Genomic DNA, 20,241 nt, shown 5'->3' on the forward strand with positions numbered 1-20,241 from the left:
AGTAAATGTTGCACTTTTGAAAATTTTGACAGTGTTTAGAAATACACCTGTTAAGATTGTGTTTAATTATCTAAAGTGATATGGAAACTATACATAAGTAATCGATAAACCGATATAACGTGTTCGTTTGATTTTTCTGTCATAAAAAATCACAGACAATGCGAATATCATTTTATCTTTAGCCCGACGTTACCAACAAGCTCACCAGTCACACTCCAGTTTACTGCCTCAAATACATTCATAGTGCGGGGTTCACGAGTACAAATGCGCGGTTCGTCGACCAGTCTGCAGACGAGTCGACCGACCAGTTGACCAATAGACAAATAACTATGTTGTGGCTCAGGCAACCAAGATGGAGAACTTATTAATCGTTATTTATTTCTATCCAAAATAGTTCTTTGTCCATCCAAAATGTTATCCATCTGGAAATGGCCAAGAAATTAAGACATTAGAGTTTATACACTTTAGACAAACGAAACCGAAATTGGTTTACATCTGTGTGTAAAAAAATGTGTACGTATACACTACCACAAGCATGATTGAACATGAATTCTATGAGATTAAATTGTCAACGTGCCGATAAGTGCCGAATGGACGTCAAAAAAAGAGTGCTGCTGTCATGTATCACACGTCTCTTTTTACCACGCAGTGTTACTGATAGTGACATCTCGCTTGCTCGGGCCTTTGTTTCTCTATTCCGCTAGGTATATTAACTTTATGGCTTGTACTTTGTACACGGTGCTTCGGCCTAGCTGACTTACAATAAGAACTATTTTGCTACGAATGCTATTAAATTCTGTCTGTTTTTCAATAGATTTGATATCGCCATGCCGCCAAGTAACTTGGATTCGATAATTTCGACAGCGAAGTTAGAAATAAAAAAATGTATGTAATTGGACATAATGCATCGCTCAGTAACATGGAGATGCTTACGACAAATCCCATACAATTTTTTAACGTCTGATATCGCTTTCGAAATTATCGACTACACTTTTCTTTCTAAATTACCCTGGTCGGCTGAACCATGGGAGTATCCGAGTTTGCCAAGCAATGCAAATTAACTGAACAACCCTACAATATACTATCAGAGAAATAGATTCCTTGGCAGATGGCGGACCTAAGTAATTTGGTCGAGTTATGTCAAATGCAGCCACAATTAACATAATATTCTGGGGGCACGGCAGTGCCCCATCCAAGCTTTTTAGGATGGAGCAAAGGCATGGCCGTACCATACTTTTCTCGAAGCGGTTCGCGGCTATTTCTCACCCCCTTTATCTTCGATGTTAACAAACCTAGTGATTTAGAGTTTCGGTGATTGAATTGACATGATCCGACCAAATAAGGTCTGTCAACTGCCTAGGAATCAATTTCCTGGATGGTACATCAACCTCAATCAGTCAACGAGTCGGTCGACTACTCAATATGTTGGTCAACAAGCGAGCAGTCCGCACGTCGGTCGACTACCCAACACGGTGGTCAACTAGTCTCGCGAGCAGTCCGCACACAGCGCCCGCCAGCCCACCAACCCGGCCGGTCACGCGAAGATGAGCCACAGCACGAACAGGATGGCCACCCACAGGAATATCTTCGACAGGAACTGCTCCTCCTCGTACTGCGCCGTGCCGCGCGGCGCTGGAATTAACATTGTGTAGTTTAGTTTATTATGGGAAAAATGTGTAACAAAACTTAAGTGATAATACTTTAGGATGTGTATGTGTCCCTTAAAAAAAAGGCGCTGAAAGAGCAACTTTTTTGATGATCACTTAATTTTGTTACACCCTGTCTAATGAGTGCGATAACGATTTATTATAATTGGACGCTGTTAAGCATTCGTGTACTAGCTCACAAAAAAAATACGTATTGAGTTATGAATGCAGATTGCAGTTAAGTTCTTTAGACGATTTAGAACAAGACCGCATTCAAAATTTTACAACAAACGACCAATTACCTATGTATTTATAAAAATATAAAATAAAATAATTTATATTGGGCTTCTGAAACCCATAACATTTATAAATAGCCATAGTTAAACTCTCTCTCGTGTGGGCATCGAGAAAAATAATTGGCTTGCATTAATAATTAACCTAGAACTTGTTAATAATTAACAACGTGTACTCTTAATATAAATTATTACAATCTTTTAATTCCATTATCCATAATAAAACTTATGTCAATGAGTAATTAATAATTATTTATTGTAGTATAAAATAAATATGATTTATAGTTTTATAAAAAGTTTTCTCAGCTCTAGTTTATATCATGTAGCTGAAGTAGATAGATAATATTATAATAAATAATGACACCGGTCGCCAAATTTTAAATGTATAAACATAATATAAATATTATTATTGTCCTAGATGCTGCTTAATGAATGAGGTTTAAGGTTCCTAAAAATAATCTAGTCTAGTATATTATGTTCTCTTATCGTTCGTACAGAATAATGAATGAATGTTGAGATCTATAACCCTCTACAAAACCCCATTATACTTAAGGATTTGCTTTTACGGTGACGCCTTGATAATTTGGCTGCAGCGATATCGACTTTTCTCAACAATGACTAAAGCTAAGTAATTAAAGTTCATTGTCAGTATTCATCATGTCTTTATCTTTGAATTACCCATAGCATAACACGATTGGTGAACTTTTATAACACAGAATAATTAATGAAAAAGACCTCTATAAAAACAGTGATTCTAATATTGCCAACAGAGGAGAGTGATTTAAGCTTCCAAATGTCACGTCTTCTCTTTTATTCATATGAAAAACGAAAGAGGTAGCGTGATACTAATTTGAGCAATAACTTTAAAAGTCGTTGATGACTTTTATCAGACTTTTATACGTGGGAGAGCCATGCTTCGGCACGAATGGGCCGGCTCGACCGGAGAAATACCACGTTCTCACAGAAAACCGGCGTGAAACAGCGCTTGCGCTGTGTTTCGCCGAGTGAGTGAGTTTACCGGAGCCCCAATCCCCTACTCTATTCCCTTCTTTACCCTCCCCTATTACCCTATTCCCTCTTAAAAGGCCGGCAACGCACTTGCAGCTCTTCTGATGCTGCGAGTGTCCATGGGCGACGGAAGTTGCTTTCCATCAGGTGACCCGTTTGCTCGTTTGCCCCCTTATTTCATAAAAAAAGAGACTGACTTATTGGACCTTATTGGACCTTAATCAGACTATAATAATACGAGCTTTTGCCCGCGGCTTCGCTCGCGTTAAGAAGTATTATTATGTACAAACTTTCACCCCCTATTTGAACCCCTTGGGGTTGGAATTTATCAAAATCCTTTCTTAGCGGATGCCTACGTCATAACATCTAACTGCATGCCAAATTTCAGCCCACTCCGTCCTGTGGTTTGGGCTGTGCGTTGATAGATCACTATGTCAATCAGTCAGTCACCTTTGAGTTTAATATATATATATATAGATTTATGATAATTAGAGATGGCTGTAACAATTACCTGCGCTAGGCCGTGGGTCGCCAAAGTTGAAGGTGGATGTGAAGACGCCGAAGGGGAAGGCGCCGATGCCGAATGACATGTGGAAGCCCTCGCCGAAGCCGAAGCCCGGGAATCCGCCCCCGCTCTCCGGCTCCGTGCGCTGACCGGCCGGCCGCGGTGGTACCTGATTGGTGAAAAGATTAAAATGTAAGCCGACTGGGGAAATTATGTTGTTCCACGTGTAAACTGTATGCCCGGGCGCGCACTAGCGGCCAGGCCGCGGCGGCCATCGAAAGTATCGTGTGGCCGCAGGTCGCGTTGCGGCCAGGTGCGCGTCGTCTATCTCGATGGCCGCCGCGGCTTGGCCGCTAGTGCGCGCCCGGGCTAAAACTCTGAAACGAACTGTCACCAGCAGTATTTCTGGACTAATACGACCTGCAAACCTTCAAGAAGAGAGCGAATAATCTTTTAAAAAGCCGGCAACGCATCTATAGCAATTTTAATATTGCGAGTATCCATGGACAACAGTAGTTGCTTTCCATCAGACGACCCGTTTGCTCGTTTGTCCCCTTATTTTATAAAAAAAAGACTAGCTTCTACCTTAATTTCCACAAAATAAATATGTGTACTTAATTGAAGTAAGTATAAAAATATGTTTATTTGGGATTATTATAGGCATATATTTAATAGGCAGGAAGATATTTAAAGAATAATAATTAGATAGGCTCTATTTTGAAGGAGGAATCAGAGGATTACGTTACCTCGATTTACTGTATCTGTCTCTATCACAATACACGTGCCGGTGCAGAATGAAGCGTGATGGCAATATTTTCTTCGTTTAAATTCTACTGCACCCGCGTTCCCTCTTAAGAACTAAATAGCTTTCAAGTAGCTGTATAGCTAATATTATCCAAAACATTGTTACGAAATCTAGTGACACCTTATTCACAATCGGTTAAGGCGTTAGAAGTTTGGAACAAAAAACACTAATTTTAACTCAGGCGCGGTGCGAAGGGGGGGGGGGTCACAGGGGGCATCTAAGTCCACCGACTTCTAAAATAAATTTCCACTGTTTGGCTATTTTTTTGCGTCTAAATACGGAGCGATGTCGAGAGCAAGGTCTGAAGTATATTTTTTTAAACAAATATTAATTCAACTATTAACGAATATAAACATTTGCTTTGCTGTGTCCGTTCAGTTGTTTTTAGAATAATGATCCTTAATTCATTAGCATTAAGGTCCTGTGAAAGGGAAAATAAGTCCGAAATGGTAAGTGGCACATACGGTACTTCGGAACAAGTTTGGCGGTGTACCAGTTTTGACTCGTTTTTGCCTTTTAAAAAGAAATCGAGAGTCTGTGGCCTTTATTGCGACCATAACCTATAGGTTACAGTGTTACATCGCAAAAAAAAAAAAAAAAACAGCAAGTAAAGTTACTTTTGCAACCGCCGGCCAAGGAAAAAATGGCATACCAGCCGGGCTGGACAACGGTGGCGCTGGATCGAGAAAAATGGAACACTCCTAAAATAGAACCTAACCTAGCCTCTCCAGCCTAAATCCATTAAGCCGGCTATAGAGCGTGCCAAACAATTATACAAACGTACATACATACTGCATAAAACATGAGAATAGGGAATTAAAATTACGCACATCGGAGCAGAGGGCGCTACTAGCACATACCACGTTCTCACAGAAATCCGGCGTGAAACAGCACTTGCGCTGTGTTTCGCCGAGTGAATGAGTTTACCGGAGGCCCAATCCCCTACCCTATTCCCTTCCCTATCCTCCCCTATTCCTTTCCCTTCCCTCCCCTTTTACCCTATTCCCTCTTAAAAGGCCGGCAACGCACCTGCAGCTCTTCTGATGCTGCGACTGCTGAGAGCGTCCATGGGTGACTGAAGATGCTTTCCATCAGGTGACCTGTTTGCTCGTTTGGTCCCTTATTTTATAAAAAAAATACAGTAAAAATTCGACCAAAATCGGACATGTTGCAGAATATAAGCAGAAACGTTGGCAAAACTCGAACGACTTTTGCCATTTAGGGCTCCCACACAATCGCATGGTAATGTCATTTTTAGTATGAGTTTTGTCGCAGATATTTGCGATGCGATGCGAATTCGCAGTTATGTGTGGGAGCCCTTACTGTATAGGCTGTGCTGCCTTTGCCACATTGCAGCAATCTGTCCTATTTAGCACCACCGTGTCGCGGTGTCTTAATGAACAAAGCGCTCCACGTCTACATTTCTTTCATGGTTTTTGCATCATCGCGTCGGTCTTTCTGCAATTTCATTGATTTGTTAATTTAATGATTGCGTGTCATTGCACCACGGAATATTCTTATAACATTAAGGGCCTGTTTCACCACTTTCTGATAAAGTGCCGAATAGGCTATACACAACTTTTTTGACAGATTCTCCATACTTGATCCGTCAAGATAATTGGTGGATAGCCTATTCGTCACTTATCAGGAAGTGGTGAAACATAACCTAAATATTTCATTGACTGTACAAATAACATTATGAACTTAATTTTTAACTTTTTTATTTATAAAATTCATCCATTCTAATATTATAAATGCGAAAGTGTGTCTGTCTGTCTATCTGTTACCTCTTCACGGCCAAACCGCTGATGGTTCAGGGGTTTGCTGAAATTTGGTATGGACACAGAATAGATAATAGTACGAGGTATGGAGATACGTCGAGTCCCGGGGAAGGACATAGGATACTTTTTATCCCGGAAAAATGTACGGTTCCCGCGAGATAAACGAATTTTGGCGTAGGCGTCATCTAGTTTATTAATAATTAAATTCTAACATTATTAAGTAGGTAATTTCGTCTAACTATTGTGATTTGTGACCTAAGCGTTACCTTAATAATACCCTACATTTTTCAGCGACAAAGGGAAGACTAAGGGCCTGTTTCACCACTTTCTGATAAAGTGCCTAATAAACTATTCACAACTTTTTTGACAGATTCTCCATACTTGATCTTTCAAGTTAATTGGTGGATAGCCTTATCAGGAAGTGGTGAAACAGGCCATAAGTAATTCTTCCATTTCCAAGTATACAATAATACAATAAAAATTAAATATACGTAGGTATCCATATCCAATATTAGCCCCGTTTTTGGTCAGTGGGTTACTGGCGTCAGTTCTAGGAGCAATCCAACAGGTTTCCTACCAATTTTGAACATAAATAACGAGAAAGTGTGTTAATTTGTCTGTCTTTCTATATTTTTTGCAGAGAGATTGGAAATGCGGACATGAACTATAATAATAGGTATCTACTTTGTAAATTATTATAATATAGCGCATAAAATGTGTCATTTGCTCAGGAAAATATTATATAGACTAATCACCAGAATTTCTGGCAAAAATTCAAGTATCGGCAAGGAATATCAAATAGTTTTTGCGTCCATCGTGTTTTGTTATATTACCCTGAAATAACGGCAGTGCAGAATATGTTCCTGTGTATTGCTCACACACTCGGGTAGTATAAAAATAAATGCGTAACTGGTGCGATTTCGGGGTAAACGCCGAGAAACGTCCATCGGCGGCGATATTCGCCTACCATCAGTAGTGCTAGCACGGCGACCAGCGGAAATGCGAAAGTATGGACAAACTGTGGAAATAAACCTAAGGTGCCGTTCCGATCTTTTTTCGTTCCGAAAAATTCAATTAAAATGCCACTTTATGACAGACTATAGTCACAAACTGTGGAGATGAACTTAAGGTGCCGTTCCGATCTTTTTTAGTTCCGAATAATTCAATTAAAAAGCCACTTTATGACAGACTATAGTTCTAAAAATTCAAATAATATCCTACATTATGACATATACTATAGTGTGTCATAAAGTGGCATTTTAATTAAATTTTTCGGAACGAAAAAAGATCGGAACGCCACCTTAGGTTTATTTCCACAGTTTGTCCATACTTTCGCATTTCCGCTGGTCGCCGTGCTAGCACTACAGGTCATTAGTCCTCTCGTTTATAAACCTATCGATTACTGTACAATGTCGTTTGCCGCATTAATAATAAGTGGCTGGTGACGCTCGCCTCATATGACGTGGTCCTATCCGAACATACAACAAAACGAAACATTCCCGTAGGTAATTATTTGTACACTCATTATGGAAATTACAGTCTAAAATACCGTTTTAGACAAAAAAATAGGATGAGTAGAAATAGAGTGTCCCACTCCCACCCCACTCACCCCTTGTGAGCGGGACGTAACACCCTATTGGGAGATCAGTGCTCAGACGGATCGTTATTGGTAGATCGCGATCAGACGCTAACACGTTATTGGTTGATATTAGATATTATATACATTTAACATATACATGCGCCTATTGCGCCCTCAAGTTTCGTCGAACGATCTTAAAGTTATGCGCGGCCATAACTTAGGTTTTGAACTGAGTGAACCTAAAACGTGCTAAGCTGCGTTTGTGTGTCCAAGTCAACACATTTATTCGTTGTATAATATTTGAAAGTTTTGTTTAATGAATCATTTACCCCAAGTTAAGTCTGAAAAGCCCAAAGTCTAACATTAAAAATACCTAATAATTTCAGACAAACCCACCTACATAGGTCACAAACACATTGACTTACAACGTCTAAAACTAGGAGTCAACGACCCCGCTTTAGTACCTACTCTAACCGCAAAATCGTTTTAAATAATTATTAAAATACAACATTCTTTTATCTTTTTCCTTTACTAAGGTTGGGTTGCACCAACTAACTTTAACTATACCTGTAACTTTAACTACAATGCAAAATGTCAAATCTTTGGTTAAAGTTAAAAATGGACGCCATCAAGACGCCATATTTAACCATAACCATAGATCTCGACAAGGTTTTAAATGCACGTGGCCAAAAAGGAACTAACGCTGTCATCATACATAAAACGCAATTTTTGACAGTTCTCCTTTACCAGCAGCGCCCCCGCCCACGTTCATTTATAACCTTGTTGGACCAGCTGTCATCTGTCAATTTCTCAGGTCAAAGTTAAGGTTAAAGTTAAATTTGCCTTAACTATAACCATAAATAAATATAACCAGAATTTAACTTTAACCACGCCTCTGGTGCAACCCAACCTAAAGGTTCGTTTTCCTTATTTGTCATGTGACTTTTCCAATATACAAGACTTAGGGCCTGCTTTACCACTTCCTGATAAGTTCCGGATAGGCTATCCACAACTTATCTGACAGATAGAGTATGGGGAATCTATCAGATAAGTTGTGGATAGCCCATCCGGCACTTAATATGTAATTGGTGAAGTAAGCCCTAAGAGAAGCAGACCTTGTGTTTGCTTAGTAAAGGGTGGTGTAGTATCCTATGTCCTTTCCCGTGACTCAAAGTATCTCATAGCAAATTCCACTAAATCGGTTCAGCGGTTTGATCGTGAAGAGGTAACAGACCGACAGACAGACACACTTTCGCATTTATAATATTAGTATGGATTGTTTCAGCAGTTTCAAGGCGTAGCTGTAGACTGTGGTACACTGTATACAGACTGAACATCCGTAGTAGTTTATTGTAGATTATGTTACCCTCTTCATTCTTCGCTAAGGTACCGTATTATAATATTTAGACAACCCTATGAGCTAGTGGGCTAGCAGTGCGATTCATGCAATTCACGATTCCTGAGGGGTTAGTGCGAGTTTTATTCGATCATACGCATCGAGCGCGTAAACGCGAATTTATATGGGATAAAAGCAGTATCCACGTTAGCCAGTAGATGGTGCTGCTTTGATCACATATAAATTCGCGTTTACGTGCTCGATGCGTATGATCGAATAAAACTCGCACTAACCCCTCTGTTCGAGTTTCGACACGGATTCGGAAACTTTACCGTGCGGTCATTGACGACCTCTGTGGCTCAATTGGTTGAGTGTGTGGCAGCTCAAGCCGGGGGTCGCGGGTTCGAATCCCGCCGACGGAACAAAAAGTTTTTCAATGTTCCCGGGTCTGGATGTGTATTAAATATGTGTATGATATAATAAAAATCTTAAATATACGTATAGTATAAAAGTATTAAATATATTTCCGTTGTCTGGTACCTGTAACACAAGTCCTTCAGGTACTAATAGCACGGGGCCAGACTGACGTGGTGTGAAGCGTCCATAGATATTATTATTATTATTATTGGTCAATGCGTAGCGCGGTAAGCGTTTATTGGATGTCACGCGGTGAAGTTTCGGAATCCGACTCGAGTTATGGATTGTGAATCAGGGCCCTAGTCTTAGCTCACCTTTGTTCTAGGATCCTCTTGTTTTGTGTTTCCCCTGCCGTACAGGGGGATGACCTTCTCTCGGCTGATGGCGGCCTTGCAGACCGGACACACCTGGCGACTCGGCCGCGTCTCCAGCCACTGATGAAGGCATGGCCAGCTGTGGAAATTACGATTATAAAATTAATTGCAATTAATTTAAATTATCTGGGTATTTTGGAAGAATTACAGCCGCACTCAAAGTGGAACATTAATTACTTAAATGTAAATAATTCAAAATCTTGACATAAGCCCCATGCATTATCTGTCAAACTCTTCGGTATGCAAGTTGTCCGCAACATCGCTTCACGCTTCAGCAGAAATTCAAGAGACAAAACGGAAATCTTAAACTTTACTGATTTAATTTCTAAATACTGTCGACTGTTATTTTCTGGAGCTCAAAGTATCTCCATACGAAAGTTTAACAAAATCTGTTCTGAGGTTTAAGGATATTTTGAACTTATTTGAACCCCCTAATCTCAGGAACTACTGGTCGGATTTGAAAAATTATTTCAGTGTTAGATAGTCCATTTATTGAGAAAGGCCGGCCATAGGCTATATTTTATCACGCCACGACTAATAGGAGCTAAGAAATAGAGGACATGTTGAAAAAACAGGAAGAAATTATTTGAAAGGGCTTATTTGAACGCGCTAATCTCAGGAACTTCTGGTCCGATTAAAAAATTATTTCAGTGTTAGATAGTCCATTTATCGAGAAAGGCTATATTTTATCATACTACAACTAATAGGAGCGAAGAAATAGAAGAAAATGTTGAAAAGACGGGAGAAAATTATTTGAAAGGGCTTATTTGAACGCGCTAATCTCAGGAACTACTGGTCCGATTTGAAAAATTCTTTCAGTGTTAAATAGTTCATTCATTGAGAGAGGCTATAGGTTATATTTTATCACGCTACGACTAATAGGAGCGAAGAAATAGAGGAAAATGTGGAAAAAACGGGGGAAATTATTTGAAAGGGCTTATCTCACGAACTACTGGAGCAATTTTTCTGTTATTTGGTACACATAAGAAGTAGACCACGGAAAGGATTATAAGCTATTTTTGTGGACTAATTTATCTGTGAAATATCTAATTTACTTTACACTTATAATAGTTTTGAGGACACTTAATATAACAGCCTAAAGTTTTAAGAACTTAAACTTCATCTCGTAATGGATGTTGATCAGGGTTTAAAGATGTAACATAGATCAAGCCTTAAAAATAAAATGTAAAACAACTACAACTAATAGCAATGTTGATATCTATGTATAAGGTTGATAAGACACGTAAACAACAACATAGTATGGATGTGAAAATATAATTCTATTAACATTGATTTAATGCAATAAAAAAAAATTCCAGCGACTTCGTACGTGCATAAGATCGTCATGATGTTTCGGGAATCGGGGCTGAAGCCTGAAGAGGTGACAGAATATACACTAATGACTAGCATAATATAAAGTCTGTCAAAAAAGTGAAGAAATTAAAAAGTGGCAACATCGTAGTGTCATCCCTTTCAAATCAATCTAAGAAAAAAGTGATGACACTACGATGTTGCCACTTTTTAATTACTTCCTTTTTTGACAGACAGACAGACACTTTTATTATCATATATGTATTTAAAAGTGAACCAAGATCCAGCCGCGACGTATGCGCTGTGAGTGGCGCTAAACACAACTTTCAATAAATAATTCAAATGTGAAGACTACAGCTCACTGTGGTGTGACACATGTTTGCATTCACCTCTTTGGGACCTACATAATTAAAGTATAGGTAAACAAAAACTTTCTATGACGCAGAGACTATGTCTCATCGTCCAAAGGTGAATACCCAAATGTGAATATTTGGTTTAGCGACCTGGCAAGTGGCAACCCCAGCTAGGGTTGCCAGGTCGTTAAAACAAGAAGCCGAACAAATCAGTCAGCTTAGTCGGACATTTGTACAAAAAAGTCGGAACACCTGCTATCTAGTACCTAGAATCCGAACTCTCAGTACGGTATGACAATACGTTGCGCGTTGGGCAACGCGTGTACAATTTTCTGTTTTATTAAAACAGTTTATCATCTTCAAGATACAATTTTACATCTTATTAGGCTTACACCTAAAATTTTCCACTAAGCCGTCTAAAATTTGTAGTATTTTCATACAAAATTATAGATTTAAAGCACTACAAAAGTCGGGATCCCTTTAATTTTGGCCGGGCAGGCTATCAAATAGCCTGGCAATCCTAACCCCAGTGGAGCTCGTACACTGTGAGGACCAAATATATACTAGTAATCTGTGGTGAGGACTGACAGACTTTGAGGTCAATGTAATGACAGATATACAATGTATATGTGCATAATTATTATAATATGTAGTAAATGTTTCATTCTTCTTCTTCTTTTATGGCTATATATATATTATTAATGGCTTTTCATTTAGTTCATATTTGTTAAATATTGTCCTACAATCTTGACATTGGCACAAGATATGATTTTATTAATACATCATTTAAAATGAAAAACACCACAAAAAATAAGTTACAAATAAAATTAAATGGTTACATTTTAAAAAACATTTTTATGTGATTCAAGTTGAAACATACTTTTTAAACACATAATTTTCAAAGGAAACCTTTATATATATACACTAATAATAATAATAGCTCCCACACCGGTTTCGGTGACGGTGGCCGGTTTCATTGAAACCAGGCCAGCTACGCAGGAGTAACTTTTATAGTGACCAAGTGTGTGCGCAGTACACAAGAGCACTCTCTATTCCTTTACTCTCATAACCCAGTGGGACGGACGACCGACACGACTGGCGAGAGATCAGGCGCAGGACCGACTTTTTACATGCCCATCCGACGCATGGATCATCTTACTTGTCAGACAATCAGGTGATCAGCCTGCATTGTCCTAACCAAACTTGGAAATAACATGTTTCCAACGCGGGAATCGAACCCACGACCTCCGAGTCAAGAGCCGCGCTCTATACCACTAGACCACGGAGGCGTCTATATACACTACATAATAACCATCACACATTACTATGTATCATAAACAAGATCGAATTTGAATTCGACCAAATCGATCGAAGAATCGAAGGTTAATAAAATGAAAATTAAGCAATATTTTTTTCTGGTTGAACTTTGTATGAGCTGGTTTTGAGCCTCCTTACAAATCATTAATATTAACATTCTGAGAATATATTAACATGCCCTTAGATTGACTATCAATAACTTCCTGATTTAAGTAAAATGAAAGAAAGAGAAGAATACAGAAGCATATTATGTCTTACTATCCATAGTAGTTCTTCTTCTTTTTTAATGGCTAGCTCTGTGAGTTGCCAATGTCAGAGTGGTTTAGAAAGACTTTGCTCTATAATGCAGGTCTGGTAAAGCAACAAGGGTACAGTTACGTGAATTATAATTATTTACAAATTGATTTACCTAAAACAAAAACAAGTGTTAATAAAGACATCAAAATTTAATATTGTTATCACGAATATATGTACACAAAATCTCGATAAAAGATGTATTTACATAACATAAAACCGATTTAAAATTGATAGGGCGAGGAATGGATTTGGGAAGATAGTCATATAGGGATGATTGGTTTCTAGGACAACAAAAGAAAATGTGATCTAAGGTCCCCTCATCTAAACCACACTCACAAAGAGAATTATCCCTAACCCTAATTTTGGCAAGGAACACTGGTGAACAGTAATGTCCAAGCCTAGCACGACAAATTGTCGAGCATACTGGTTTACTACATTTTAAGTATTTAAAAAACCATGGTCTAACAGGTACACTACCCTGAATATCAAAGTAGTGTTTACCTTTGGTGGTACTTGAACTGGTCCATTCTGTATTCCAATTGCTAGAAAGGTGAAATTTTGCTACTGGAATTAAGTCATGGCAATAGAGTTGATAATGACTAAGTGCACCTGATGTTATGGCGGCTTTGGCATAAGCGTCTACACTCTCATTGCCAGTAATTCCACTATGACCAGGAATCCATGCTAATTTAACTTGAATATTTTGAACACGACACTTAAGGAGTAACTGTCTTATTTTCAGTATCAATGGAAATCTAGACTTAGAGCGGAACTGGTTGGCTGAAATACCCTCTAAAACGCTTCTGGAATCCGAAAGAATAAGTGATCTATTCAGGCCATGGGACTCAACAAACGAAAGTGCCTCAAAGATGGCAAGTGCCTCACCTGTAAATACTGAAGTAATGGGTGGTAATTTAAAGTTCAAGATCACATTAACTCTCGGTATCCAGACAGCTACTCCAACACAACCATCCACTGAAAGTTTAGATGCATCTGTAAAAATAAGCAGCCAATCCCTATAGTGCAAATCAATAACCTGTTTAAATTGAGTCTTAGCTAGTGAGGAACCTTTAACTATGGGGAGGTCAAGAGTTATGTCTGGAGAGATTGTTAAGGCATGATACGGAATGGAATAGAGAGGATTAAGTCTACACTGGAAAATTGGACAAGGAACTTGAGTAATCTTACGGTAACTAACCAAAAGACAAGGGGGATCTTTATTTAGCCAATAATTAGATGAAGAGGTCAATTGATTTAGAATATGTAGTTTGCCTAAAAGGGGGTGAGAAGAATTTTGAAAAGCTTTATAAAGGAACCTATCTGCAAGATATTGCCGTCTAATATTGAGTGGAGGATCAACACACTCAACTTGAAGAGCGTTGATTGGTGTTGACTTCATTGCTCCCACTACTATCCTCAAAGACTTGGCTTGGATTTTGTCTAGCTCCTTTAACGGAGCTTTATAACACGGTTCCAGCAAGAAAGATCCATAATCCATGTGACTGCGGATAAGAGCATTATACAAAAGTTTCTGAGTAGAAGGGTGAGAACCCCACCATACACCACTGAGAGATCGCAAAACATTAATATTTTTTTCGCATTTCTGCGAAATATGAGCAACCTGGTAGGCGCCAGTCAGTCTTGAGTCCAGATAGACACCTAAAATTTTCACTTTATCACTAACCGGAAACACTTGTTGTTGAATACGTATATCAACCTGAGGTATAATTCTAGATCGGGAGAACACCACCACTGAACTTTTGGGAACCGAGATACTTAGACCGTGTCTATCCATCCACTCTGTAAGGTAAAGAATGGCAGAGTTAAGGCGGGCAGCACATTCGGTAATATCCTTGGAAGCAATGTAAATTGTCAAATCATCCGCAAACTGTAGGATCTCACAAAAACTTAACACAGATAAATCTAGGTCATGGGTGTATAGATCATAAAGGGGGGAGACTGTCCATAGTGCTATAGCCCTTTCGAAAACCGAACTGTGTTTTGGATAAAATGCCCTTGCTTTCTATAAACCATTCCAACCTATTCTTAATTAAGTGTTCCAAAATTTTTGCCAGAGTTATAGATAAAGCAATGGGTCTGTAGCTAGATGGATCATTACTAAGCTTTCCCGGTTTAAGTATAGGTATGATTATTTGCGTCCTCCACTCCTCAGGAGGAATCTCAGATTGGAAAATACGATTAAGAACATTTAGGCATACTTCTTGCGTAATCGGACCACTGTTGCCTATAAAGGAGTAAGGTATTCCATCACTACCTGGACTAGTATCCTTTAATGAACCTAAAACCAATTGAAACTCCTCCTGAGTAAATGGACTATCTAAATAAGATGTTGATGGACTGGAAGATACATAAAACTGACATTCGTCAAAAGATGGAACTGACGGTGGTGCCAGTTTTTGAGAAAATGCATCTATCCACTCAGTTGGGTCATTAGACTGTTGGTAATTGCTTTCTAATGAACCCCGAAATCTTCTTATATTTTTCCAGACCATCGATGGTCGAGACAAATTCGATGGAGATACGATTACGTCCAATCCTCTTAATTCCGTCCATTTTAACGCTATGAACATTGTTTTTGAACAAAAATTGGCCAAATAGTATTGGACTTAGGATGGAATCAGTCTCTGGCTTTGACACTTGTACAATGTACGGCGCAGCATCATCGGAACCATATAATTTTTTATCAGCAAACTCAGGGTTCACATAGTGAAGCTGAATAGAGGGTACTGAATGTGCATTACTACTAATTTTTTTAGCCACTGGCTCAGAAACATCATTATTGGGTCTTTTTCTGTTACCTCCACCAGGGTCAGGAGGATCTGTGTCCAGATCCATCTTAAAACCTAAAAAAACTACCTAACCTAAAAAACAAACAATGACTAAAAACTAAATACTTACTTACTACTCCACAAAAACAAATTATAATAGACAACACAAAGTATACGTAAGATAAATCAACAGTTGAACAAAAAATCTCCTCTAATCCTAAAAATCACAAATAAAAACAAAAATAGAAAAAAACGCTTGTTGACGACACTCAAACTAAGAGCAAAGTCCCATAGTAGTTTTAATACCTACAATGTGCTGACAGACTTTTACATAATATAATAATAAACATCTGTACAAAACAATGAAATGTGGAAGCCTGATTCCAATGCAGAGGTTTCTCTTGAGGATAAAACGCTTGTTACCACAATTTAAATAATGTAATTTAAAACCTCTGTTATTGTCAAGAAGTTATTGGACTGGTTTTGTAATAAAAGTAAAAAGATTTTAAATAAAAACACCACCATTGTCACCGGGGACTAACAATTACAATCTAGTTGTTTTAAAGTAATATATATATGAAAATAAAAGATAGCAACAAGGAAAATATTTAATACGTCATCTGAATTTGATTAGATTAGTTATCAACAAACTTAATGTTGATTGTTTATTTTTTTTTTATATGATATTGAATGTACCGTAACTTCTTGGTGGAAATTCATGTTTCACAGTAATAATATAAATATATATAATAGTATAAAAGTGGAAAAAGTGCATGAAAAGTGTATATTATTACTATTTTTTTTTTGTTTAAGATTAAATAAACATTCTTCATTTAAGATTTAATGAATAATAGGAATTTAAAAATAAATGGTAGTTTGGCTTAAAAACAATAAGCTAAATATAATAAAATAATACATTAAAATAGTTACAAAGTCATTCTATGATCTTGAGCTATTTTCATTAATAATTTAAATTCAATAAACACACATTTTGTACAATTTTTATTACCTTGTACATAATAAATGATTTTAAATTCATTAAAATATTATGTTTCAAATGGCAGATTATTGTTCTTATCATAGATAAAGTATTATAGTATAGATGTAGTCTTAGCCTGTCATCGCGTGGCCATTTTGTGCTTATTTTCATACAAGTAGTGTGCGTTTATTTTCTGGAATATTTCTATTTGTCGATTATTTCGAAGCACATTATGATACAGGAAAGAAAGTCAATTAGTTCATGATATCGATTAACTATAGTTCAAGTAAAAAGCTATGCAATTTTTATAGCCAAATTATTAATTGATGTGACATTTTTAGCACTAATGCCTTACATAGCACAAATAAGAGATTAATAAACTTATAAATTATCTTTTTAGCTTACAAAAATACTGATTGAAAAGCCCAAAAAACGTTGTTCAAAACTTACATATTTAATGTTAAATCCACGTGTTTGTGGCATTCTTTGACCATTCTTATGGTTTATTATTTAGCGGAACCACAAAACTCAACAATATCTAGCACTAAATGTTCACTAAAAACCTTTATTAATACTTATTACATGAAATATGCAGACCGACTCCTTTGTTATGTCCTACTAAGTAGGACATAATATTACACGCTTTTGACGCTTATACACCGATATAAGGCTCTCTCCAGGCTATAATAGTACCTCAATGGTTCTTATTGTATCACTAACTACCTGTCTTTATCTGAAAATTTATAACAATAGGCATGATGACTATTTTTTTTTTCTTATCGGTAATTGAAAGACACTTAAAAAATAGAAACATCGTTGAAAGAATGACTCTGATAGCTTATAAATTCACCAAGATATGACAATTCAAATATCTCATAAAAAAAACCTGCCCGAAACGCTCCATACAAAGTGCTACGAAAGTATGACGTCAGTCTTTCGTAGTTTGTACGCATCGGGAGACAACTTTGTTTGACAGGTATATTAAATATTGCGTTTATGAAAGTGGTTTCATAACAAAAGTTGCTTTTAATTGCATAAGTTAACAAACTGTATACAAATATTAAGAAATTTAATTGAAAAAAAAATCAACTTAAATATCCAACTTTGAAGGCGCATAACAAAAAAAATACAAATGCTATCAAGCTGAAATTTTGGGAACACTTATTTTTTACCTTGATTTCTTTATTTTATTAACAAAATTTGCTAATCTTTGACCTTGTCATCATCCCTATTTCAAAGTTTTTATGTGTATAGTTTCAAATAAATTGATATTTAAGACAATCAGTGGGAACCCAGGCAAGTAACAAGTAACATTTTGACAATTATGTTTTTTCCTTGCAGAAAAACTACATACAAATGTTTTAATTATACATTTGCACATGCAGTTGTAATAAGGAAATCTATTATCCAAATGAGGCTAGTTGGAATATGCCATAATTTTTTAAATATAATATGAAGTTTTATGACTAGCCTTTTGGTTTGGACACTCATAGAGCAAATTAATACATGCAATGGGTACAGAAAATTCTTTGCCAACAACTCATACCAACTAATTAGCAGACTAAGTAACATTTGTTTGGGATGTCTATAAACACTGTTGGACGTACAGTACTAATTAATTTGCTTGACATTGATAGTAGTTTATAGAGTGAAGTGTAATACAAAGAGCACAGTGCCAATAACTGCAGGTCTACAGTAAGTTAAAGGTTCTGCAATAAGCCAATGTATGATCATGTGACACAACTACATGTCTAAAATCAGGTTCTGTTTTGGTCTTTGTCCCACTGGTTTGTGCGGGCCAACACTCACCAGAAGAGGTGTCCGCACATGCTGACGACAGCGTCCCGCGCCGTGTCGAGGCAGATGTTGCACTCCAGCATACGTTCGTCCCGCTTGTCTTCCTCACCCCCGGCATCTCCACCAGGCGCCGAGGGGCTCGCCTTTGCCTCGCTCGTTTCTGCCATTCTTATTGAATCAATTAACGCAAATTACCTTTTATTACGTCACAAATCACTTTATATTCACAATACTTATCAAAACACAATTAGATGACGTCCGAAAAAATCTGCACTACGATGTTTTTATGCGAATATTTGATGGTACGATAAACTTAACCAAGGGAATATAACTGTAAACAGCTTCTAAACCAAATTACCGCACGATAACATAAAATTAATGAACTTTCCAAAATAAATTGCTATCTAATCCTGAAATTTGAGTTTTGACATGTCCGACGACCTCACGAGTGTCAATGAGACTGTCAAACTGTCAATTGTCTTTTGACTTCTATTTTGTCATTGTCAAGCTATAACCTGTCAAGAATACAACAGTATTTAAAGGCCGTATACACGATCGGTTCCAACCACCAACAGAGGTCACCTTGGTAGTGTTGGAACAAAAATCAACCGTGTAGACGCTTGTTTTTGGTTAACCAAACAAATAACCTTCAATAACCTTGGTAGTGAGCGCATCCCTCACGACCAATGTCAAATAGAGAACATTGAGTTGAAACGCAACCGTGTAGACGCTTATTGGCGCTCAGTCGCACATTGATCGTCAGATGCGTTGCATGTGGTGTGTAGTGCCATTAGCCAAAAATCTTAACGTTGCTATTAAATGTTCTTCCACAGACACAGCTTTTCGCATCAACAGTAATTAATGAACCCTTAATTACAAAACAAGACACAGGTCTTGTTTTGTAATTAAGGGTCGCACCATTTCTAATAATTCGTTGAAAGAATTTTCGTCCATTCTAAAATATTTGAGAAAATCATCAGATCACAATATTTTTAAAATGATTAAATGGCTCAATGTTTTTCTTTCTTTTAACCACTGTTTTATCTACAACCGTCTTTATTTACGTTTTTTTTCATCACATATAGCTATACATATATACAAGCCAGCGCTATTGCGGTCTTTTGAGGTGATACTACTACCCATTGTTCACTTTTCCACAGCCTAGCCAAGACAATATACGAGTTGATCGTGTAGATAGAGATTCAACTTTGTTGACCCAAACAAGGTGACCTCTGTTGGTGGTTGGAACCGATCGTGTATACGGCCTTTTAAATAAGTCTATTTTTTTCGTTTTTGGGGGTGACAGACACGCGAGTAAGTACGCGGACTTATGACTCGACGACCTTACTCGCCTGTGTCACAGTATAGCAATATTAGTCCCGTCATATTGCTATACTGTGCCTGTGTGTCACCTAAAGTTCGCGTACTTAAGATTGCCGCGTAAGTTCGCCGTCTTGGAATTTTACTCGTAGCTCGTACGTCTGGCAGCACTTCGAGTCGCGAGCCGCGAGCCGTCAGGCAGTGCTGCCAATACGACTGATACAAAATTTGCTAAGCTACTGTTAAAATTTACTGTAATTAATGCTAAAAATTATGCTAACATTTCTCAGTCAAATAAAACGTTTTTTAATTTTATATCTTTAATAATCAACAA

The 20,241-nt window shown here is 37.6% G+C and overlaps 1 protein-coding gene across 1 annotated transcript; it reads right to left on the reverse strand.

The window, feature by feature from the left end:
• Nucleotides 1-1,141: 1,141 nt before the first annotated feature.
• LOC121731954 (E3 ubiquitin-protein ligase RNF185-like) lies at nt 1,142-19,035 on the reverse strand. Its single transcript, XM_042121666.1, has 4 exons — nt 18,600-19,035; nt 9,685-9,823; nt 3,459-3,621; nt 1,142-1,632 (listed from the first exon to the last, which is right to left on the reverse strand). The coding sequence occupies exons 1-4, from the start codon at nt 18,752-18,754 to the stop codon at nt 1,535-1,537; spliced, it is 555 nt and encodes a 184-aa protein (XP_041977600.1). The 5' UTR covers nt 18,755-19,035; the 3' UTR covers nt 1,142-1,534.
• Nucleotides 19,036-20,241: the final 1,206 nt, after the last annotated feature.

This window comes from Aricia agestis, chromosome 11 (genome assembly GCF_905147365.1).
Source record: "Aricia agestis chromosome 11, ilAriAges1.1, whole genome shotgun sequence".
In the NCBI taxonomy this organism is placed as follows: Eukaryota; Metazoa; Arthropoda; class Insecta; order Lepidoptera; family Lycaenidae; genus Aricia; species Aricia agestis.

Bases quoted from the DNA above. Each gene is read 5' to 3' on its own strand.
- LOC121731954 (XM_042121666.1), bottom strand. From the start codon at position 18,754: ATGGCAGAAACGAGCGAGGCAAAGGCGAGCCCCTCGGCGCCTGGTGGA. The intron at 9,824-18,599 runs GTGAGTGTTGGC...TAATTTCCACAG, and splicing joins ATGTGCGGACACCTCTTCTG to CTGGCCATGCCTTCATCAGT. The intron at 1,633-3,458 runs GTAATTGTTACA...TGTTAATTCCAG, and splicing joins CGACCCACGGCCTAGCGCAG to CGCCGCGCGGCACGGCGCAG.